Source organism: Lissotriton helveticus, chromosome 12 (assembly GCF_964261635.1).
Source record: "Lissotriton helveticus chromosome 12, aLisHel1.1, whole genome shotgun sequence".
Taxonomy (NCBI): domain Eukaryota; kingdom Metazoa; phylum Chordata; class Amphibia; order Caudata; family Salamandridae; genus Lissotriton; species Lissotriton helveticus.
In genome coordinates, this window is record NC_136073.1 from 738,200,358 (window position 1) to 738,225,295 (window position 24,938).

The 24,938-nt window shown below is 46.6% G+C and overlaps 1 protein-coding gene across 3 annotated transcripts in view; it reads left to right on the forward strand.

The window, feature by feature from the left end:
• The window catches only part of MTMR11 (myotubularin related protein 11), a 238,245-nt gene that overhangs the window by 187,681 nt on the left and 25,626 nt on the right, over nucleotides 1-24,938 (forward strand). For all 3 annotated transcript variants that reach the window (XM_078670169.1, XM_078670171.1, XM_078670170.1), the window contains exons 10-13: nucleotides 2,609-2,733; nucleotides 4,902-4,974; nucleotides 16,092-16,162; nucleotides 20,032-20,204. In XM_078670169.1, coding sequence (XP_078526295.1) covers nucleotides 2,609-2,733; nucleotides 4,902-4,974; nucleotides 16,092-16,162; nucleotides 20,032-20,204 — 442 coding nt within the window. The remainder of the gene's footprint in view (nucleotides 1-2,608; nucleotides 2,734-4,901; nucleotides 4,975-16,091; nucleotides 16,163-20,031; nucleotides 20,205-24,938) is intronic.

Sequence of the window (24,938 nt, forward strand, 5' to 3'; positions counted from 1 at the left end):
CGAGAGGCTGCATTCTGATGATGGGGTTGTTTTGTCCTATTGTCCTAGGTTTCTTGCTATCACTATCAGGAGGAATTTATTCTCCCTGTCTACACTACCTGGTGAATAGACAACTGTTTGTAGGGACCTTTTCATATTTGTTTGGCAACTTTTCACCTGGTCCCAATATAGTTACCTAAGGGGGCCTCCTTACCTTTTTACTTTGTACTCTGACGTGTTCACTCCAGTGAGGTTTATTTACTTGAAGGGAGGCTTTATTCTGATATGTTTACTCCCGTGGAGTTCATTTACTCTAAGAGAGGGTGCACTCTGAGGTGTTCACTCTCTTAGCATTTATTTACTCTAAGGAAGCTGTACTCTAATGTGTTCACTCTTGTGGGGTTTATTTACTTTATCGGATGCTGCATACTGAAGTGTTCACTCCAGTGGAGTTTATTTACTCTAAGAGAGGCTGCATTCTAATATGTTAACTCCAGTGGGGTTTATTTACTCTAAAGGAGGCTGCACTCTGACGTGTTCACTCCAGTGGAGTTTATTTACTTGAAGGGAGGCTGCACTCTGACGTGTTCACTCCTGTGGTCTTTATTTACGCTAGGGGAGGCTGAACTCTGACGTGTCCACACCTGTGGAGTTTATTTACGCTAAGGGATGCTGCACTCTGACGTGTTCACTCCTGTGGAGTTTATTTACGCTAAGGGAGGCTGCACTCTGAAGTGCTCACTCGTGTGGAGTTTATTTACACTAAGGGAGGCTGCAGTCTGACGTGTTCACTCATGTGGAGTTTATTTACTCTAAGGGAGGCTGCACTCTGACGTGTTTACTCCTGTGGAGTTTATTTGCGCTAAGGGAGGCTGCATTCTGATGTGTTCACTCATGTGGAGTTTATTTACTCAAAGGGAAGCTGCACTCTGACATGTTAACTCCTGTGTAGTTTATTTACTCTATTGGAGGCTGCACGCTGACGTGTTCACTCCTGTGGAGTTTATTTACTCAAAGGGAAGCTCCACTCTGAAGTGTTCACTCCAGTGGAGTTTATTTACTCTAAGGGAGGCTGCATTCTAATATGTTAACTCCAGTTTGGTTTATTTACTCTAAAGGAGGCTGCACTCTGAGGTGTTCACTCCTATGGAGTTTATTTACTCTATGGGAGGCTGCACTCTGACGTGTTCTCTCCAGTGGAGTTTATTTACTCGAAGGAAGGCAGCACTCTGACGTCTTCACTCCTGTGGAATTTATTTACTCGAAGGGAAGCTGCACTCTGACATGTTAACTCCTGTGTAGTTTATTTACTCTATTGGAGGCTGCACGCTGACGTGTTCACTCCAGTGGAGTTTATTTACTCTAAGGGATGCTGCATTCTAATATGTTAACTCCAGTGGGGTTTATTTACTCTAAAGGAGGCTGCACTCTGACATGTTCACTCCAGTGGAGTTTATTTACTTGAAGGGAGGCTGTATTCTGATATGTTCACTCCTGTGGAGTTTATTTACTCGAAGGGAGGCTGCACTCTGACGTGTCCAAAGCTGTGGAGTTTATTTACGCTAAGGGAGGCTGCAGTCTGACGTGTTCACTCATGTGGAGTTATTTACGCTATGGGAGGCTGCACTCTGACGTGTTCACTCCAGGGGAGTTTATTTACTCTAAGGGAGGCTACACTCTGACGTGTTCTCTCCAGTGAAGTTTATTTGTTCTATCGGAGGCTGCACTCTGACGTGTTCTCTCCAGTGAAGTTTATTTACGCGAAGAGAGGCTGCACTCTGACATGTTCACTCCTGTTGGGTTTATTTTCTCTATCGGAGGCTGCACTTTGACGTGTTCTCTCCTGTGAAGTTTATTTACTCGAAGGGAGGCTGCACTCTGACGTGTCCAAAGCTGTGGAGTTTATTTACGCTAAGGGAGGCTGCAGTCTGACGTGTTCACTCATGTGGAGTTATTTACGCTGTGGGAGGCTGCACTCTGACGTGTTCACTCCAGGGGAGTTTATTTACTCTAAGGGAGGCTACACTCTGACGTGTTCTCTCCAGTGAAGTTGATTTGTTCTATCGGAGGCTGCACTTTGACGTGTTCTCTCCAGTGAAGTTTATTTACTCGAAGAGAGGCTGCACTCTGACATGTTCACTCCTGTTGGGTTTATTTGCTCTATCGGAGGCTGCACTCTGACGTGTTCTCTCCTGTGAAGTTTATTTACTTGAAAAGAGGCTGCACTCTGACATGTTCACTCCCGTTGGGTTTATTTGCTCTGTCGGAGGCTGCACTCTGACGTGTTTACTCCTGTGAAGTTTATTTACTCGAAAAGAGGCTGCACTCTGAGGTGATCACTCCTGTTGGGTTTATTTGCTCTATCGGAGGCTGCACTCTGACGTGTTCACTCCTGTGAAGTTTATTTACTCGATGGGAGGCTGCACTCTGACGTGTTCACTCCTGTGGAGTTTATTTACTCGAAGAGAGGCTTCACTCTGACATGTGCACTCCTGTGGAGTTTATCTAGTCTAAGGGAGCCTAGACTCCGATGTGTTCACTCCTGTGGAGTTTATTTTTGGGGGCTACAAATGAAGAGGTACATCTGGTTCACTCTCCTTTTGATCCTGTTCTGCCCTTCTCTCTCTAGGTTTGTGGAAATGCTGATGTTTGCAAATCATTCCCAATGTGTGATGGTAGATACGGCGGACGAGCTACCCAGCGTCTCGGAAATACAGATGTCATACCTGAAGCTACGAAGCCTTTGTATGAACGGTAAGGCCAGATCTGTGCCATGTTTGCATCCATTTTAGCAGCAGCGAAGCTATGTGATGAAATGGATTCACTGGATCATAGCAGTAGAGTCTCATTGTGTAATAATGTGTCTGTCACCAGATAGATATGCATAGACTATGTGACTATCCTCTAATTATAGTGATTTTTTTATTTTTAATTTAAGTATTTTATTAAAGAACTTTATTGAAACAATATGAGGGAAAACATAACCACATGTTATAATAATAATAAAACTCACACACATATAAGTTATAGGTTATTCTTTTCATTTCAGTTTTTTAACCGCATGCGTGCGGGCGGAATTCTGCCCGTACGCTGGGTTTTGCGAAACCGCACTTTACGTGAGGAGCTGGGCTCGTCATGAGCGTGCGAGGAGGCTACGCCATGACGAGCCCAGCTCGTCATGAGCGTCGAAGGGGTTAAATCTTTGAGGGATTCAATTTCTTTAGTCATCGCCCCAACATTCCTCATTACATTTATTCTCACCGCTTATTCTTTGTTTCATTTGCTCACTCTTCCTTAAAGTGCTGTTAATAGCCCTCTAATGAAAAGGTTCGAAGAATTTGGAGGAGTAAAAACATCTTTTTTAGGTCTTTTATTTACAGCAGCAAGGAATTTGTTCCATGACCCAGAGAAGCTGCAGGTTTTTGAACGCTAGCACTATAAATCTCCATCTGAAATGAGACAGTATGTGCCTGTTTTAAATGATTTGGAACTACACAATTTGAAGAAGAACAATGAGGTTTTATTAAGCTTTTATCTTTCTTTGTTCTTCCAGTAGAGATATTTTGTAAAGTAGAAAAGAAACTATGTCATGTCTTGTTCTCCTCCAATTGTTGGGTTTGAATCTTGGCCACTACATTTTGGCCTCTTGTTGCCTCTCAGTTAATGTTTTAAAGAAACTATCTCATCTAGTGGAAAATTTGCTATTTTCTCACAACCTCCCTTTTCTCTCGTAAAAATTCAAAGCATACCTGTTATTTTATTAGTGCTTCGTTTATTTTTCTTACAGATAGCTGTAATATCACATATCATTTTACTAGACTCTGTTTGTAGGACTATCAGGTAGATTCATCAAGCAGTTTTGCGAGCCAAGCGGTGCGAATCGCAAAATTCGGACGTTTGCGCCCGCAAAAATGGCATTTGAGATTCATCAATGGTTCATGAACTCGCAATTTGAAAAATCGCAAATAATTGCGATTTTTCAAATTGCGATCGCATTTAAGGAATCTCAATTAGAGGTTCTTTAAATGCTATTCATGATCCATTTCTGGATTGCGAATTCTCTATTTTTGGCCGCTATTTACCGCGAAGTCTGACTTCGTGGTAAATAGCGAAAACTTAGAAAAATGCACTTTAGTGCATTTTTCTAAGTTGGATGTTACACACACACATGTCCTTTCGACATGTGTGTGCGCAACATCAGTCTACATTTACATTTCAGGGGTGCTACAGGGTGTCCTTTGGACACCCCTGGCACCCTTGAAATCGCATCCTTATTTGCGATTAGCAAATTGCTAATCGCAAATTAGCAATTTGCTAATCGCAAATAAGGAAGCTGTAGAAATCGCAAATAAAATTGCGATTTCTACATGAATCCCGGTTTGGTCGTCCTTAACAGCGATTCTTTAATAATCGCTATTAAGGACTCGCAAAACGGGACAATGATGAATCTGGGGGTATGTCTTCTTCAGGACAGAACTTGCAGCGTACATTAATATTTCTAAGATCTTGTTCTCAGAAGGTTTGGTGTTGATGGAGCACTGGACCAGTAGCAGCAGACTTGTGGCACCAGGAAACATTTTTTGGGTCCTGGACATTTTTCATCTTCAGTCTTTAGTCCAGAGCAAGAGAAAAACTGAAAAGGGAGAAATGAGGAGAAAGAGAAAAATAGGAAAACAGTAAAATTAAGGGAATGCCAGATGAAAAGACTGTAATGAGATAAAGAGACAGGGAGGGTAGAAAGGTGATAGTAAGAGACGGGAGGTTTAATAAATTCAAGGCTCAGCAGCCTTGGTATTCGGAACCCAAGCATTCGGCACCACCAGCGCCAGACTGCTGTGAAACCTTTTGGCTGCATCACATATTTCTTTTTCTAATTGATCCATTGGTATAGTGATGAGATTTCCATGCTTTCATTTTTGCAGAGAACTCGGTGGCTGGATCTGATGACAAGTGGCTCTCCAACTTGGAAGGCACACACTGGTTGGACCATGTCAGGTGAGGAGCAGGATTGCCCTTCAGTGTCAAGCTGAGAGCTGTATTTGTGTTTCAATCAGTCTCCTCTTTTATAAATTAAACCACAGTCTTGTTCAGGTTTAAAACATGAATATATGATTTTGATAAGACAATTTCTTGCAGTCAAGGCTACAATCACCATTTCACTCTGGAGTGGTGCTTGTGTTCCCTTGTCAGCAGCCCCTGTACTCAGTTACACTGGAGCTTAGTCCAGTGCTTAATTTGTAAAATCAAAAGTGCCGGGGTTCTCGGCAGTGGGCCACTGCAGATTGCAACACCCATTGTCCTTACCAGCGCTGCCAATGACACTACCAACAGACCTACTTACCATTACACTGCTACATATGTGACAATTCAGACTATTCCAGGCCCCATCAACTATGAGACTGGCTTGGCCGTTATATATCAGTCATTTTTGATGTACATCGAATTCATAAACAACTGTAGTTGTGCCTATCTCTAAACTGCAAACAGCACCACCATGTGGTATACTGTCATAAGTGCTGGTGTTGACAATAAGGTTCTGGTGCTGAGCACCGGAAACCACTTGCTCAAATTAACCACTGGCTTTATCAGTTTTACTGGTGACCAGTAAATGCATGTGTTTTTGTTTAGGACATTACAGGCATGATGAAGTGGAGGAAGTACTGAATCTAGTATGGCTGGAGGAAAGTCCAGCACTGGATGGGCCTCTAGATGTAACACTACTTCCAGGAATTGGAAGATTTTCTTTTTTCCGCCAGACCTAAGTTAAACACTCCGAATCCTAGAGGTGGAAGTCCAAGACCGGCTTTCACAACCCACCCCCTCTGTTCTCTAAGTCACAGATACGGCAGATGCTGGTTTGTGTCCAACAACTTTAGATGCTCCCTGATCAATGCCTTCCCCAGTAAGAACCCTGCCTTTAAGAAATCTTGCTTTGTTCTTTCCAGGATGAGCCCTGACAGTCTTCATCACTGTTTACATATCCTTAATGAGTCCTAGATTGTTCAGTGCAGAGGTCTTCAAACTGCGGGGCAGGCCCCCCTGGGTGGGCCTTAGGTGATCCCCCTGGGTGGGCCTTAGGAGATGCCGGAGGGGGGATGGAGCTCCAGCCTCTGGCCAAGAAAAGCATCACGCTTTGTTTTAAGTGATAAAATAAAATGAGCGGCAGTAAGCCATTTTGTGATGGGCCATCACTACCATATTTAGTCATTTATATCCTGACTGGGAGTCAGGATATAAATTGGGGGGTCGGGGGGCTCTAGGCTCGAGCCAAGAAAAGCATCATGCTTTGTTTTAAGTGATAAAATAAAATGAGCTGCAGTAAGGCATTTTGTAGTGGGCCATCACTAACATATTTAGTCATTTATATCCTGACTGGGAGTATGTGTAAAAGGGGTACAAGAACTTAACTGCAATGTTTAAATATGTTTAGTTCTGTAGTAGGGGATCTCTGTGTATAGTCATAATCTAGTGAATAGTCCCGCCCATGTGCGTGGACCCCGGAGCAATCAAAAATAATCTCTTACAGTGTCAAAAAATGCAGAAAATGCATAGACACTTAAGAGAGAATTTAAAGACAGATAATGCAGCCAAAAAGGCTACACTGTCCAGTACTTCAACTAGAAATTCCACCATAAAATCCACAAAACAGCAAAGCCTGTACAGATTTCCCTTGCTTAACAGCAAAATCCCTCAGGAATGATAGAGAGAAGAACCTGGACAGACAAGCCCCATAGGCTGCCATTATGTGGCTTAATTAGGATACTGTGCCTTTAAGGAACCTTCCAGAACCTTCTCTCAGTATCCCAGAATGCATAGCAGGTCCAACTTAGCCTCAGTTCTTTTTTCCGGCTCCTGCAAGCAGGACCCTGGAGCATTGAGCTCTCCCTTTTCAAGGGTTTTTGTTAGTGTTTTACACTGATTTCGATTTTTGGTACTTTTAAAGTACTTTGGTGACTTTCTTTCTGTGTTTCTGCGCTCTTTTTTGTCCATAATGCCTGCATTATTCGACAAATGCCCTGAGTGCTCAAGAAAGAAGGCCAGGTCAGACTCCCATGAGGTCTGTATTCTCTGCCTTCCCTCTTCCCACATTCCTGAGGAGTGTGTGATCTGCAGAAGCTTCTCTGGAAGGACCCTGAAGGAGAGGAAGAAGATCAGGCTTCAGGGACTTGAGGAGAGAAAGTTGAAGGCACGAGGTGGGTCAGGAGGGGCTCCTTCTACCCATGCTGAGGCCTCTGGGGGGCTCCCCAGGGGCAGGAAGACCAGCCCTCGCCCAAGGTCTCCGTCTGGGTCAGTTGCGCTGACCACGACGTCGAGGGGACGGTCAACGGCCAGTTCCAGGTCTCCCCAGGGCTCTGGGTCGAGAAAACGTCGCCCGTCGACGTCGAGGAACGTGTTCCGGCCGCCGTCGAAGCCGGTGTCGATATCCTCGTCGTCGCTGTCGGCGTCGAGTGGTCGACATCGGAGGGCCCGGCGTCGGCGCTCGCCGTCGAGGCGACACCGCCGTTCGCCGTCGAGGACATCGTCGTCGAGGGGATCCTCGTCGTCGAGGTCGCCGTCGAGGCGGAAGGCGTCTCCGGCGCCGAAGAGGTCGACGTCGAAGCATTCCAAAAGACCGACGTCGAGACGGTCAAGGAGATCGACGTCGAGAAGGTCAGAGAGGTCGACGTCGAGAAGGTCCAAAGGGTCGAAGTCGAAGCGATCCAAGAAGTCGACGTCGAGGCCGGCGAAGAGGTCGAGGTCGCCGTCGAGGCACCATCGCCCGTCGTCGAGGTTTCGTGGCTCGTCGATCTGGTCGGGGTCGACGTCGAGACGGAGACACGGTTCGACGTCGAGAAGTGTGATTCGGTCGACGCCGAAGGACCGTTCGACGTCGAGGGGACATCGGTCGTCGTCTGGACACCGGTCTTCAACGTCTGGAGGTCCTAAGGACAGGCCCAGGACTGTGGGGGGCTCCCCACGCTCCGGAAGAGATGGTGGCTCGCCGGGAACGGCGCATTCCGGGGTGGATACTCCGATGAAGCCTTCTACACCTCCTTCGCGGCCTGCTGTGCCGAAGGGTCCGCCTCCGAAGGCCCCTACCCCACCTCCGAAGCCGGCTCCGCAGAACCCGCGTCCGGTTGCTCCTCCACCCCCGGTCCCACCGAGGGCGGTGTCGATGCCTAAGTTTCCGACGCCTCCGAAGAAGACTCCTAAGAAGCCTAGGACTCCTGACCCTGGGAGGCCGAAGGAGCGTCCAAGGCCCAAGAGGTCGAGGTCTCGCTCGGGGAGACGGGACAGATCAAGGAGTGGCCATGGATCTTCCTCACGATCCAGGCGTCATCACAAGAGACGTCGGTCCAGGTCACGTTCTCCATCTGGGACCCGTTCCTACTCGCCCACGCTGTCCGATTCGCCGGAGACTAGGGTGTCTCCGATAGACGATATAAGCACATTTCAGGAGGTTCTCCTGCGTGGAGCGGCGAAGGTGGGCATTGAGGTTGAAGCACCTACGGCTTCTACCTCGGTGATATTTGAGACTTTACACAAAAGGCACTTGTCTCGCCCCCTGTTACCTCTGGTGCCGGGGCTCCTTGAGCCCGCCGAACAGCTATTCCTGACGCCGGCAACGGTGAAGTCTGTACCTTCCAGGATCCTAAAAAAGTACAGGGCTCCGGACTCAGACCCAGCCTTCTTGAGGAAGGACCCGGTACCGGATTCGGTCATCGTGACCGCTGCACGGAAGCTTCATGCCACCTCCCCTGCGTCCACGGTGCCTCCGGACAAGGAGAGCCGTTGGATCGATTCTGCTGGTCGCAAGGCGTGTGGGACATCCGCCTCGTCCATGAAGGCTGCCAGTGACTCGGCTTTGCTGGGACGTTACGACAGGTCCCTGTGGGACTCGATGGAGCAGTTCGCAGACCTTGTCCCTCGAGACCGCAAGGAGGACTTTGTGGAGATCGTCAAGGAGGGGATGCTGGTCTCTAATCAGGCCATCGGCGCCGCAGCGGACATATCATTGCTGTCCGCGCACGGATATTGCCACGGGATTCACCAGAGACGCCACGCTTGGCTCAGGTTGACGTCATTGAAACCGGAAGCACAGCAACGCGTGGCGAATCTCCCGTTTTCCGGAGATACCCTCTTCGGGAAACACGCGGATGATGAGATGGCCAGGATGAAGGCCGAAGCGGAGACCCTGACGGCAGTGGGCTTGGAGAAGCCCAAGGAAAAGAAACCCTTCCGACAGTACCAACGTCGGTTTGGGTCACAGGGTCGTGGAAGGGGGCAGTCTGCTGGACAACATCAACAGCAGCAGCAGCAGCAGCAGCAGCAGTACAGGCGGCCCTTCCAGAAGCGACAGGGTGGTAGAGGTCGTCAACAGTCCTCTACCGCGACCAAGGGCCCGGCCGGGTCCCGTCCCTGAGCTGTTACTTCCCCCTCGTCCGTTACCCGCTCCGGTGGGGGGAAGCGTTCAATTTTTTCTGGCAGAGTGGAGAAAAATTACTCAGGACAAGTGGGTGCTGAATATTGTTTGCAATGGATACAGTCTACGTTTCACCAGCCCTCCTCCATCGATTCCTCCCGTCAGCTCGCAGTATCAACTGCGCGAGCTTCAGACGGAGGCGGACATTCTGCTAAGGAAAAGGGCGATCGAAGACGTACCTCTGTCTCAAAGAGGAAGAGGTCTGTACTCTCGGTTCTTTCTTGTCCGCAAGACGGACAGAAACGAGTTCAGGCCCATTCTGGATTTGCGGCAGGCAAACAAGTGGATTCGCAGAGAAAAGTTTCGCATGCTGTCGTTGCATCAGATCTACCCTCAGCTGCAACGAGGAGACTGGATGTGTGCCATAGATCTACAGGACGCATACTTCCACGTGCCCATTGCATGCAAACACAGGAAATTTCTGCGCTTTCAAGTCGGCACCAATCATTATCAATACACGGTGCTACCCTTCGGACTGAAGTCTGCACCCAGGACATTCTCAAAATGTATGGCAGTGGTAGCGGCACACCTGAGGAAGAACAAGGTGTTTGTCTACCCGTACCTGGACGATTGGTTGATCAAAGCCTCCTCCTTCTCGGAAGCTCAAGCACACTTCCAGAAGACGTGCGTTCTCTTGAACAAGCTGGGGTTGCACATCAACATGTCCAAGTCGGTCCCGATTCCGGTACAGTGCATCCAGTACTTGGGGGCCTCCATCAATACGCTGTCAGCAAGCGTGTCTCCTTCGGAAGAGCGACGTTTATCACTCGTTCGGAAGGCTCAGGCTCTCATGAAAACTCCATCTACGACTGTGAGGACGGTGTCTTCTCTACTGGGATCGATGGCCTCTTGCATCTTTCTCACTCCTCACGCACGGCTACAGATGAGACCTCTGCAGGAGTGCTTGGAGGATCAGTGGGACCAGAGGAGAGGTTCTTGGGACGACAGGATACGACTGTCTCTACATGCTCTTCAGTCTCTGAAGTGGTGGTGCTCGAAGGAGAATCTCCTCAGAGGCGTTCCCTTCCACAAGGACATTCCCACACAGACCATCGTGACGGATGCGTCTCTCCAAGGTTGGGGGGCGCATTCCGGAGACCTGCAAATTCAAGGGACGTGGTCCCCGACGGAGTCCACGTACCACATCAATTTCCTGGAACTGAGAGCTGTTCACTTGGCACTGAAGGCCTTTCATCCGTCCTTTCAGACCAACTCTCTGCTTGTTCAGACGGACAACACGACAACGATGTATTACCTCAACAAGCAGGGGGGCTCGAGATCGCGCACTCTGTCGCAGGAGGCGCAGGCGATCTGGCACTGGCTTCTGGCTCGAGGACTGTCGATAACGGCCACCCATCTGCCAGGTGTGAAGAGATGTTCAGGCAGACGAACTGAGCAGAATCGTGCAGGAAAACCACGAATGGGTCATAAACGACGAAGTACTAGGAGAAGTCTTCGCAAGGTGGGGAACTCCAGACGTAGATCTGTTTGCCACCGCCGAAAACAGCAAATGCCGAGGCTTCGCCTCCAGGTACTACCAGCCAGGGACGCTGGGGAACGCATTATGGATCAACTGGTCGAACAGCTTTCTGTACGCTTTTCCACCAATTCCCCTGATTCCGGCGGTTCTCATCAAGCTGTCTCAATCCAGGGCGAGGATGATTCTGATTGCCCCGGAATGGCCCAGACAGTGGTGGTTCACGGACCTACTTCACCGATCTCTCCTTCCTCACATGAAGCTGCCGTGCAGGCCGGACCTTCTCACGAAGTTCGGGGGGCGGATGGTGCACCCCAACCTCTCGTCTTTGAGTTTGGCGGCATGGCTCCTGAAATAGTGCAATATGGCCATCTGAATCTCCCAGAGGATTGTATGGGCATACTGAAGGAGGCTAAGCGACCTTCCACTAGGACTTCCTATGCTTACAAGTGGAAGAGGTTTTGCATCTGGTGCAAGTCTAAGAACTATGACCCTACGTCATGCAAGGAAGATGTCATCCTTCCATATCTGCTTCATCTGGCACAGTCGGGCCTTAATGTCCATTCCATTAAGGTTCATCTGGCTGCTTTGACTGCCTACAGGAAAGGGCCTTCACAGACTTCCTTTTTCCAGATCCCTGTGATCAAAGATTTTTTGGAAGGCTTGAAGAAAGTGTTCCCTCCTGTCAGGCTTCCTTCGCCTTCATGGGACTTGAATGTGGTGCTGTCCAGATTGATGAAGGAGCCTTTTGAACCCATTCATAAGGCTTTGTTGCAGCACCTGTCCTGGAAGGCGGCGTTCCTCGTGGCCATTACATCGGCCCGCAGGGTGAGTGAGATTCAGGCATTGTGTTGCCAAGAACCTTATACTGTATTTCATAATGCTAAAGTTGTTATGCGTACTCACCCTAAGTTTCTTCCCAAGGTTGTTTCTGATTTTCATATCAATCAGACTATCACTTTGCCTACGTTCTTTCAGAATCCTTCATCTCCGGCGGAAAGGTCTTTACATTCCCTGGATGTGCGGAGGGTGCTGAAGTTTTATCTTGATAAGACTAAAGATATTCGTAGGTCAGACCAATTGTTCATCAATTATGGCTCAGTCAGGACGGGTCTTGCTACCTCTAAACAGTCCATCTCTAGGTGGATTGTGTCCTGCATTCAGTTGTGTTACTGCAAAGCTAATAAGACCTTAGGGGGCAAACCTAAGGCTCATTCCACCAGGGGCAAGGCTGCTACGACAGCTATGCTCCGTAATGTTCCCATTGCAGAGATCTGCAAGGCGGCCACTTGGAAGTCGGTCCATACCTTTGCTAAGCATTACTGCCTGGACACTGATGCCAGGGCAGACGCTCAGGTTGGGCAGGCTTCGCTGCGGAATCTGTTCGCACAGTAGTGGCGTTATTTTATTCTCCACCGCCGCTTGGTGTGGGGATGGGCTTGCCATTCTATTCACTAGATTATGACTATACACAGAGATCCCCTACTACAGAAGGAGTAGTTTCTGTCCTGTAACTCCAGTTCTGTAGTAGGGGTATCTCTGTTATAGTCATAAGCGCCCTCCCGCCTCCCCGGTGGAGTGTTGTTCTTGATCATAATGCTACAGGTCTGGCGTTTTCTACGCCTTCGAAAAGAACTGAGGCTAAGTTGGACCTGCTATGCATTCTGGGATACTGAGAGAAGGTTCTGGAAGGTTCCTTAAAGGCACAGTATCCTAATTAAGCCACATAATGGCAGCCTATGGGGCTTGTCTGTCCAGGTTCTTCTCTCTATCATTCCTGAGGGATTTTGCTGTTAAGCAAGGGAAATCTGTACAGGCTTTGCTGTTTTGTGGATTTTATGGTGGAATTTCTAGTTGAAGTACTGGACAGTGTAGCCTTTTTGGCTGCATTATCTGTCTTTAAATTCTCTCTTAAGTGTCTATGCATTTTCTGCATTTTTTGACACTGTAAGAGATTATTTTTGATTGCTCCGGGGTCCACGCACATGGGCGGGACTATTCACTAGATTATGACTATAACAGAGATACCCCTACTACAGAACTGGAGTTACAGGACAGAAACTACTCCTTATATTTAAACACTGCTAATTTAACAGAATAATTGTGAAAAATTGAGGGGGGGGGGGTACCCTGATGATTTTTTTTCTTTTACACGGGGCGCTGTATTAAGAAGTTTGAAGACCACTGGTTTAGTGAGTGGGTGTGATAAATAACAATAAGAAGAAGAAGTCAAATTGTATCACTTTGTATGATGCATTTGGTCCTGTTACAGGAGGGACAATGACCTCACTCATTGCCACCAGTGTAAACTCCATGTGCCTATCTACAGTGCCGGTCTTTTACACTCTTCACCCACCAGTGCAAACTTCTCACACTTTTCTCCAGAGTGTATTCTCTATCATATATGTAAATGGAAAACCAAAAGGTGATTATTGAAATACTTGAATCACGTTCCAGTCCATCATTTTGTGCCCACCATAACACCTATGTAAGGAACCAACCTCGTGCAAATCAGCCTTCAGCCTGGTCCTTTAGGAATAGTCCAGCCTGAGCTCCCAGGTTAAATCCCTCTGCAAGGGAACATAAGCTATCTCAGACCGGTTTCAACCTTTGTGAGCCTCGTTCAGGAGGTGTATCTTGGGTCCAATGTCATAGTGAGTACAGGACCAGGCTATGTTTATACCAGTTGTGCTTTAAGCATCATACTAAGTTTAACAAAAAGATAATTGATAGAATACTTGATTTAATCTCAGTGACTGGTAATTACACAGGGTTTCAGACCAGTTAATTTTTTTTGCCTACCTTGCAACCTCAGACATGCACCAGCAATATGCAAATTTAGCCTTGGCCATGCTCCAATTAAACCACCATAGTCCACACTGCCAGGCCTGGCCCCTCTGAATGGGAACACAAGCAACCCCCCCATATTGGTTTCAGCCTATCTGGGCCTCATCAGTGAGGTGCGGCTTGGGTAGTTGGCCCATGAGAACAGGACCCAGGGAATTCACCCTTGAACCTGCTCCAGTTGTAACAGTTTTCCTACAAATTCACCTTGAGCCGACAGATCAACGCTGTATCCTCCACATGCTTCAACACCCTCCTCATACTTCGCAAGACCTTCAAATGGATCCCCACCCCCCGAATCCAGGAAGACCGTCACCCACGCACTCATTACCAGCAGGCTGGACTACGGGAACGCCCTCTATTCTGGAATCAACAAATCTCTACTCCACAAACTCCTGACCGTCCAGAACACCACGGCAGACTCGTCCTCAGCATCCCACGACAAGACCACATCACCCAGCAGCTTCGAGACCTCCTGTGGCTCCCCGTAGAAAAAAGAGTGACCTTCCAGCTGCTCACAGACACCTACAAAGCCCTCCACAACACCAGATCCCAATACCTCAAGGAAAGAATCTCCTATGCCCCCAAGAGAAACCTCCGCTCCGCTGACCTAGCCTTGGCCGAAATCCCCAGCATCCACAAAGCCTGAACAGGAGGCAGACCCTTCTCCTACATCGCGGCCAAGACATGTAACGATCTCCCCCTTAGCATCAGACAAAGCCCCACACTGCAAGCATTCAGGAAGAGCCTCAAGACCTGGCTCTTCGGATAACTGGAGTGGCCCAAAAAAAAACCTCCCCCCAGCGCCTTGAGACCCTCACATGTGAGTAGTGCGCTCTACAAACCCCTGATTGATTGATTGAGACATGAACTGATATGAGTCTGAGGATGCTTGTGTTTCCTACTGAAGTCAGGGGTGCAATACAGGCATCTGCAGCCCCAGGGACGTGAGGGGGGGGCTCCCCAAACCTCCAGTGGGTCCCCAATCCTTCAATGGTGGCCCTATTCAACCTCAGACCAAATAATATCTGCAATATATTTGAGGCTCTGGCCCCTCAACCCATTCTGCAGGGGGCCTCCTCATTTTGCATTACACAACTGTCTGGAGGGGACCCAGCTGAGCGATTCGGGCCGGGTTGTTGCTGTTGGAGCAGGATCAAGTATGATGAATTTGCTTATGGCTTATCTACTGTGGCAGTGTGGGCAAAAAACAACGGAAGTAAATGCAGCCTCAAGTGATTGCCAGCGTCTGAAAGTAATTCAAGAGTTCTTTACATCACTTTCTTGTTTGGCCAATAAATGCAACAGATATGCCAAGACATGGGTCCTGTGCTCACCAACTCATAGAACTCAAGCTATACCTTACTGACAAGGCCTAAGTATGCCAACACTGACCTTGGGTTGCTTGTGTTTCCATCTGGAGGATGCCAGACCTGGCGCTCAGGCTAGGATGTTCTTACTGGAACAGAACAAAAATGTATTTGCACACGGCTAGTCTCTGTCTAGATTGGCATAGTGGGTGAAAAACATTCAACTGGAATATGGCCTTGAGCAATTGCCATAAGGTTATTCAACTTCCCTCCTTGGCAGCCACGGCCCTTGCAGGTAAGAGTGGTGTTGGGGGGGGGGTATTTTACATACGACCACAAGGGAAAATTAAATAAATAATTGATTTTCCCTCATTGTCTGTTGTTGAACCCCCCCCCCCCCCGCCCACCCCATCCTGCACCTTGGCCTATCGGCTGAAAATGTAAGAGAGTGCTAGTTTTCTGTGAATTGTGACAGCACTTTTCAAAGAAACAATCTGTGATGGAGCCCAGCAGAAACAGAAAAGTGCCTATCATGTACACTGAAGTACCTGAGCACTTCATTAATGGCAACAGGCAAGTAATAATCTAGCCTCCATTGCCCAACAATTTTTTAGAGCACCAGTCAATGGGGAAATGTTTGTCTTTGCGGATCTTCAGCTGGTGTCATCACTTTTACAAGGAATATACCTTTTTACCATTTATAATCGTGGGACAGCTAAAGTTCAGTTGGAGGCCAATATAAAAAAACTCCATGTTTAGAACGGGTAATGAAAAGAGCAGGCTGTGTGGGTACTGTGTCTCTGATCTTTTTGCAGTCTTCAGTTCTCTAAATGGTTTGGTGAATGTACCTCCATTGGAAACATCATAATCATATGAAAGTACAGCTAAGTGAGCAAAGGACACTGGACAATATTGGTAATTTCAGATTTCTGCGCTAGTGTCTTCCAATGCCTCCTATTAGGCATAGAATGGTGCCCTCTTTCAATATCATTAACATATTCTTCTGGTGCTTTTTCAGGTCTTGCCTAAAGAAAGCGAGCGACATCTCGTCTCTGATCGCAGAGAGGTGCAGATCTGTGGTCCTTCAAGGTACAGTACTGAGCCGCTACCTCTTTGTGTATAGGTAGTTCCAGAGACATGAGAAGCTGTTGCTTTGTACCTCAACCATAGGCTGACACTCTACGCCAATAGCTAAGAAACTACCTAAAGCTTTCAACCCTTGTAAAGATGGCGTCCAGTTAAGGCCTAGAATAGCCGGCTATATTTTCCTTGAAAAAGATAGCCATCAATAAAATGCAGAACGTGGTCAACTCGTTTATAGAAATGAACCCTAGCCTCCATTTTTGAAAAGTGTATTTCAATTACTAATGTGCTGGAATACACAAATTTTATATTTTTCTATTTTATTTGGGGTATTGCTGTAACTCAGACCTAGCTCTATGAGAGAGGAAGAGGACAGCGGATCATTTCACATAATAGCCTGAATATCTACCAAGATTATGTAGTTATGCGGTACATGGGAGGGTCTTTACTTATAACTACATTATGTCTTGGATGGTTGGAGGCCAAAGCAGTTAGGTGATAGACAATAGGAATTTTCCAAAGAGGAGAGATTTTTGTTTATATTTAACGAATTGCAGGAATGCGTATTTTCTTAGCTATATGGCTAGCTGATTCAGGAGTCTTGAGATGGAGATAGAGAAGGATAATTTGGTGATTTTTATTTTTTTTATTTTTCTGGATCGTTGGTCTTAAGGATGAGCTGTGTCTTGTGTGGAGTCTTTCGAGGGAAATGGTTTGTTCTGAAAAGTAGTCTGTCAAAGACAGCCAGCTATATGATTTAAGCCAGCCACTGCGCGCATCAATGAAAGGGTTAATTCAGTGAAATGAGGTGACAGGCAGAGCTTATCGACAGAGGCTCATTTTGTGAGCACCAGCTCATCGGTTGATGGCTGATCTGTCCAAATTCGTTCTCGCCAACTATATGAGAGAAGTTGAGGCAGTGGATCTCGGAGGGAGCCAGCACTGAAAATAAACTGCACTCTAGACTGCATTCTCCAACATTGGATCTCTAGTAGATTCTCGGGTTTCACCAAATGTTTGAATCTTTGGTAAATCATTGTTGCAGATCAAAGACTTCATTACACTGAATATATTAGGTAATTTGTTTGACTTAAAAAGTTACGGTAATGAAAATGCCACAACACAAAATTCCATGTTTGTCATGAAGCATGCCATCATTAAGAATGACTGCCCTGATCTCTGAACTTTCCATGAAATATTTTCCTATACAGAATATGTGTATAGTGGTGACATTATTAGTTTCGGGAACGGCTGATCTTCGGTCTAATCCCAGTTTCTACAGACTCACAAATAGTGTGATTTTGGGCAAGTCACTTCATCTATCTGTCTCTCAGTTTCCTTAATAAGAAAATTAAACTATCAGGACAACTCTTTCTGTGTCTTATAAGTCTTTTTTTATCAAATGGGTGGAGAAGATAGAATGTCCTGGTCACCTTCTGTCTTAGTATTGTTCTCAAGGATACAACATACACAGTGATTAGTTTGGGAGACAGAAGCAAGTTCACAGGAGCCCACTGGTGACATTGACCAATTGTCGAAAGAAGTCGCCTAGGTGACTTCACTGTCGTTGATCATTTGTCTGCTTTCCCTTCACATCAGCCAGAAATGGACAGGCTGAAATAATTTGCATTAGTGGGTTAAGGTGCTAAGATAGCTCTGAAAAAACAGTCCAGAGCCTTCTACCAGTAGTAACCGGTGTTTGGATAAAGATTGCATTGGTTTAGGGTAGTTTCAAAGTCCTTACAGGTGGAATGAAAGGAGTAATCAGGTAAGATGGAATGAGGGACGAGCTTTATAAATTGCACTTTCTCAAATTATTCATAGCAACCATTTGGTCATGGAAAAATGCATAGGTGGTAACTGGTCTCAGATGTCAATGTTGTCAAATACATCTGAAAGTTCTAAGGTATGAATGCAATGACACTACCTATGGCTGCTGCTAGGCACAAATCTTCCTCAGGATTCCAATCTGGTCTCTGTTCCCTACCAATGTCAAACCTTGCTTCAAAAGTATAAAGAAGTTGAAGTTTCCTGTGTAAAAGATTGAAACTGAGCACTTCCACCTATTCTCAATACATTGTCACATTAAGGCAAGTTAGCAATTGATCAACTGTGGGGTAAGTCAACAATATTGAGGGACGGCTTCTTGAGCTAAAGCTAGATCATTGCTGCCTTAAGTTCCTTTGGTACCTCATCTGTGCAGTGGTAGATGCTGGGAAGTGTGGACTGGACTATGGCAGTGATTGTTGTCTGCAACATTCGTCAAATTTCTTGGAGGATAAACATCCCGGTGTGATGCTTTCTAGCAATGTAATGTCAGTATCTGAAAGACAGCTACTGTTTGATTCATGGATGCCAATTATGGCTAGCCAGGGGTAGCAACTGCTACCTGTAGCTTGCTCTTGTGTACTCCTAGCTTAGCCATAGCTACTCCTGGACTCAGTTAACTTAAAGTAATTTATGGGAAGAGAATGTAAAAAGGTCTCCAAGGGCTCCAACTGGATCAGTGCTGAGGTCAGAACAGTTGTCATAGGCTGATATTGTAAACAGAGATTATGGCTCCTTATTCCAGAGCCTTAAGCCCATTCTTAATCCATAGAGGTTTAGCCAGTGACTAAGATAGCTGGAGGGGTATTTCGGCAAAACACACATGATGATGGACAGAATGTTGCACAATGGCAAAACATTCACCCCCAGTCACAGATCTGGGTTTAATCCATCGTTATTTTGCTCACCAAGCCACCCTAGTACAGACATGGCCGTATGCAAATCAGTCTTGACCCTGTTCCTCATGGGAACAGTCCAGCCCAAACTGCCAAGCCATGTCTTCCTTGGACCGGAATCAAGCATCCTAGTACCGGTTTCTGGCTATCAGCCGTCTTCAGCCAGGATAGCTTTGACTCCAGTGGCTTAGTGAGCACGGGACCCACGTCTGGGTATACCCTTCCCACATAGGGTGAACAGCAAAACACACAAGATGATGGACGGAATGTTGCACAATGGCAAAACATTCACCCCCAGTCACAGATCTGGGTTTAATCCATTGTTATTTTGCTAACCAAGCCACCCCAGTTCAGACATGGCCATATGCAAATCATTCTTGACCCTGTGCCTCAAGGGAACAGTAAAGACAGAACTGCCAAGCAATGTCTTCCCTGGACAGGAATCAAGCATCCTAGTACCGGTTTCTGGCTATCAGCCGTCTTCAGCCAGGATAGCTTTGACTCCAGTGGCTTAGTGAGCACGGTACCCACGTCTGGGTATACCCTTCCCACATAGGGTGAACAGCAAAACACACAAGATGTTGGACGGAATGTTGCACAATGGCAAAACATTCACCCCCAGTCACAGATCTGGGTTTAATCCATTGTTATTTTGCTCACCAAGCCACCCCAGTTCAGACATGGCCATATGCAAATCAGTCTTGACCCTGTCCCTAATGGGAACAGTCCAGCCCAAACTGCCAGGGCCTGTTGTGGAGATATGCAGAACTGCAACCTGGCCCTTGTGCTAGACTTTCAGCCAACATTATCATCATAAAATGAAGAATGGGGAGCGGCTCAGTTTTATCAGAGAAACTGTGCCTTTATCCCTCTTCCTTTATGTGGTGAAGGACATTCTGTTCTTTACAGTGTTATCAATGAAGAATACATTGTGGAGGAGTAGCTGTTCATAGACTTGGATCCTGGTGGGGCACACTGTGCCCTCATCTTTAAAAAGGTCAATAAAATGAATAGTTTTTTGCACACTAGAGAAGTACCCTTTGATAGTTTGTTTCATTAGTGCACATAAAACATTGTTAGTTTCTGTTTCTGTCTGACTATCCAGTTCTCCCTTCCTCTCTGAATATGTGTCTGTTTCTTGTTCTGTTTTAGAGTCTGATGATCGGGATTTGAACTGTCTACTGGCAGCGCTGATCCAGGTGATCTCGGACCCCCATGCACGGACATTCTCGGGATTTCAGAGCCTGGTTCAGAAGGAGTGGGTAGCAGCCGGGCATCCTTTCCGTCAGCGCTTCGGCATCCTCAAAGAGATGGATAAAGACCAGGTGCTTATTGATAGACCTCTGAACACTGTCTCTTTCTTCGGTGAATGAGAAAGTAGTGCCAGTGGTGTGAAACCCACCATTGAGCAAATATTTGGGCGCTGTATATGAGGTCACATAACCAGCAGGACAGAGCAATGGGTTGTGAAGAACACTGTGTAAGCAGAGTAACCACAGGGATAGCTTGGGGTCTGATGTTGAATTGGATGATAGGGAAAGTCCCCACCTATGAAGAGAAAAGTCCAATCTGGATGCTGATTCTCCATCAGATGTTCCTCCTGTGTGCTGTCTTATGTTTGAGGAAATACAACCTGCAAATTCTCATTGAAAATGATTACCACTTCGATCACTATCAAACTCTAAAACAAGACTGAGTGTAATCTTTTTGAGGTTGATAAAATTGGTACCACTGAGTTGGCTAACTTTGACATTTCCGTCTTCGGGCCTGATTCAGTTGGAAAATAAAACTACACTCAAGTCCCAAATCACAAAAGGCATTTTTGACACTACTAGTACAAAGCCCAAAACCGAAAACAAAATTTAAAATGTGTTACTATAACTTTAGACATTGCAAACCCCATGTACATTATGTAGTACAAATGTAAAAATATATAAAATAACATTTTAAACATTTATTTTGCTAGGAGTTTTTGATTTTTGATATATGCACATGGATGATAATTCAGATAAAGCCCACAATTTGCAGCTTTTTAGTGGGGTCATGAACTTAAGGAGTCTTTCTACCAGACCTATTCATCAGTTCGATCACACTCTTAACTTAATTTTAAGCTCTTCCTATTAGCTATTCCCAATAGGACTAGTAAATTAACTGGGAAGGACTACCCACTTTTATTTTTTCATTTTCTATCTGCAATTAGCACCAACCGTATCACCCCAAAACAAGTACTGATGGTCAGATCTTGGAGAACACTTAACAAGAGAATGTGTTGTCATATTAGATGGCTTCTGCCCTACATTTGAATATCTAAAGTCAAAGTTAGTAGATTTGTGCATTTCCACTTCCCTCAGTACCATCACTCCTCTCCTAGGAAAGATACCTAAAAAAGTCCATCTTTCTGCTCCATAATGTAATATAGAGTTAAAATCCATGAAGCATGATTACAAAGAGCTTGAAAGAAAATGGAGGAAAAACTATTTGGAAATTGATAAATCCTGTTATAAAGCCAACCCCCAAGCATATTACTGATTAATCAAAGTTACAAAAAGCAGAGTTGTCCCAGAAAAGGATCATTGGGTCCAAAAATGCAAAAAGAAGGTGTTTAAGCTTTATAAAAGCATGACATGTCCTGTGGCGGAGGGAAACCCGATTAGCCCTTCACAAGAGTTGTGCAACAGCCTATCGGACCTTTTTCCATAAAAAATATAAATCTAGTGAAAAATGCCCCCAAAATTCTAACTGCTTATCTTTTGTACCAACCTATGAGGAAGCCTAGTATTTCTTTTCCCCTGCGATTGTAGAAGAGAACTTCAATACTCCAACCTATATGATCTGTTTCTCCCCTTTGTAGGTTTTTTCAGTCCTAAAATTGAAGATATTTGAGATCATCATTGCATCCCTGACAATTCTTTGTAATTCTTTTCTGCGATTTGAAATGATGCATAAAAATTGGAAATTGTTTTTTGTTTCTCCTATGTGAAAGAAACCTTTTCTAGACACAAGTGCACTTTCTAGTTACTGCCCTATTTCTCTCCTTCCTCTTTTCACCACTTTAGACTGACACTTTAGGAAATTAGCTGTTAACTGGATTTGTAGAACCTTACCAACTTTTACACAGGCCACAATCAGGTTTTAGTGAAGGTTTCTGCAGAGAAACTCTCCGGGCCTAAGTAACTGATGATATAAGACATATTAGGGATGAGGGTGGAGGGGTGCCCCTGATTTTATTAGACTTATCAGCAGCCTTTGATACTGTCTCCTACCCCACCCTCTTTAAACGGTTATCTGAGGCTGGGATCTCAGGCTATTCAATCTGTACATGTCTCCTCTTGTCTCACTTATTGAATCGTTTGGCATCTTTTTTCGTACTTATGGCGATGCCACCAAGATGGTTATCAGGCTTGATGGTGAAAGTCTGAGGCTGTTTGTAATCTTAGAAAATTGCCTCCAGGAAGTTGCTATATGCATGTACTTAAACTCTTTATTCCTAAACAATCACAAGACAGGAATCATAGTATTTGTACCATATAGACTGGTGGCCGGAACCCACTGCTGGCCAGAAACCTAGACTGGTGGCCAGAAACCTTAGAAACTCTGCCTTCTCCCTCCACCATGAATGCAATCTGGGCGTAATTATAGACAATAACCTGACTTTACAGAACATGTCAAAACTATGTGTACTACTGGTTTCTGTCTCTTATTCATAATCAGGAAGATTCCTCCTTACCTACCTCTGCCTCCTGAAAGGACTTGGTGCAAGCACTAACTCTGTCCAGAATGGACTATTGGAATATCTCTGGACTGACTGTGCCTGCTTCCAATCGATGCTGCTGGGTTGACTTTGGAACTAAAGAGAAGTGCTTCCATCTCTCAGCATTTGCGAAAGCTGTACAGGCTGCTGGTAAACAAGAGATGCTATTTTAAGGCCATGTTTTATTGCCATAAGACCATCAATAACACCGCATAGGAAACCTACATGGTATTTCTTTTTTCCTGGCACAAACCTTCATGGAATTTAAGATCCAAATATATATTTCTTGTAAAACCTCCAAGATTCAAAATATCTAGACTAGGAGGATACTCCTTAGTGGTTGAGACATCTAAGGCTTGGAATTCTCTGCTAATGTCGCTCCGCTCTCAACCAAGTCTCTATATATATCTGTTCACAAAAAATGTCAAGAATTGGATAGAGGGTCGTCTTTGCAGTTTTGTGTTTTTTGTTTTTGCTTCCCTCCTTTGCTCTCTCTTCTTTCCCCTTCTTGTATGTGAATGGACTGTTTCTATTTTTTTTTCTTCACGCGAGCCGTCACACACCTTTCTGTAGTAGGGGATCTCTGTGTATAGTCATAATCTAGAGAATAGTCCCGCCCATGTGCGTGGACCCCGGAGCAATCAAAAATAATCTCTTACAGTGTTAAAAAATGCAGAAAAGCATAGACACTTAAGAGAGAATTTAAAGACAGATAATGCAGCCTAAAAGGCTACACTGTCCAGTACTTCAACTAGAAATTCCACCATAAAATCCACAAAACAGCAAAAAAGCCTGTACAGATTTCCCTTGCTTTAACAGCAAACTCCCTCAGGAATGATAGAGAGAAGAACCTGGACAGACAAGCCCCATAGGCTGCCATTATGTGGCTCAGAACAGGATACTGTGCCTTTAAGAGAATCTTCCAGAACCTTCTCCCAGTATCCCAGAATGCATAGCAGGTCCAACTTACTTTCAGTTCTTTTTTCCGGCTCCTGCAAGCAGGACCCTGGAGCATTGAGCTCTCCCTTTTCAAGGGTTTTGTGGTGTTTTTTCACTGAAATTCGATTTTGTGTACTTTTAAAGTACTCTGGTGACTTTCTTCTTGGTTTTCTCCACCCTTTTGTTGTCAATAATGCCTGCATTATTTGACAAATGCCCGGAGTGCTCCAGGAAGAAGGCCAAGTCAGATCCCCATGAGGTGTGTATCCTCTGCCTTCCCTCTTCCCACATCCCAGAGGAGTGTGGGATCTGTAGAGGCTTCTCTGGCAGGACCCTGAAGGACAGGAGGAAGATCAGGCTTCAGGGCCTTGAAGAAAGAAGACTGAAGGCTCAAGGGGGGTCTGGAGGGGCTTCTACTGCCCATGCTGAGGCCTCTGGGGGGCTCCCCAGGGGCAGGAAGTCCAGCAAAGGTCCAAGGTCTCCGTCTGGGTCGATTGCTCTGACCACGACGTCGAGAGGAAGGTCCACGGCCAGTTACCGGTCTCCCCAGGGCTCTGGGTCGAGAAAACGTGGCCCGTCGACGTCGAGGGACTTACACAGGCCGCCGTCGAACCCGGTGTCGATTTCTTCGTCGTCGCCGTCGGCGTCGAGTGGAAGGCATCGGAGGACCCGGCGTCGGCGCTCGCCGTCGAGGCGACACCGCCGTTCGCCGGCGAAGACGAGGACATCGTCGTCGTCGAGGGGATCCTCGTCGTCGAGACCGCCGTCGAAGCGGACCAGGTCGCCGTCGAGGCGGAAGAGGTCTCCGGCGCAGAAGAAGTTGACGTCGAGGCACTCGAGGTCGACGTCGAGGCGATCGAAGAGGTCGCCATGGAGGCGGTCGAGGTCGCCGTCGAGGCGTAAGCGCTCGTCGTCGAGGTTTAGAGGATCATCCATCTGGTCGGGATCGACGTCGAGGCGTAGAAGCCGGTCGACGTCGAGGCGTGTGAAACGGTCGACACCGAAGGGCCGCTCGACGTCGAGGGGGCCACGTTCGACGTCTGGACACCGGTCGTCGGGGGGTCGTAAGGACAGGCCGAGGACTGTGGGGGGCTCCCCTCAGTCCGGACAGGATGATGGGTCGCCGGGAACGGCGTACTCTGAGGTGTATACCCCGAAGAAGACTATTACGCCTCCGCCTCCTCCTCCTTTGCCTCGAGGTCCTCCTCCGAGGGCTCCAACTCCTCCTCCGTTGCCCCCTCTACCTGCTCTTCCGTCAGGACCACAGGCCCCGGTGCCTGGTGCTCCTCCTCCGGTTCCACCGAGATCGGTGTCGATGCCCAGACTTCCGACACCTCCGAAGAAAACTCCTAAGTCGAAGGTTCCTCCT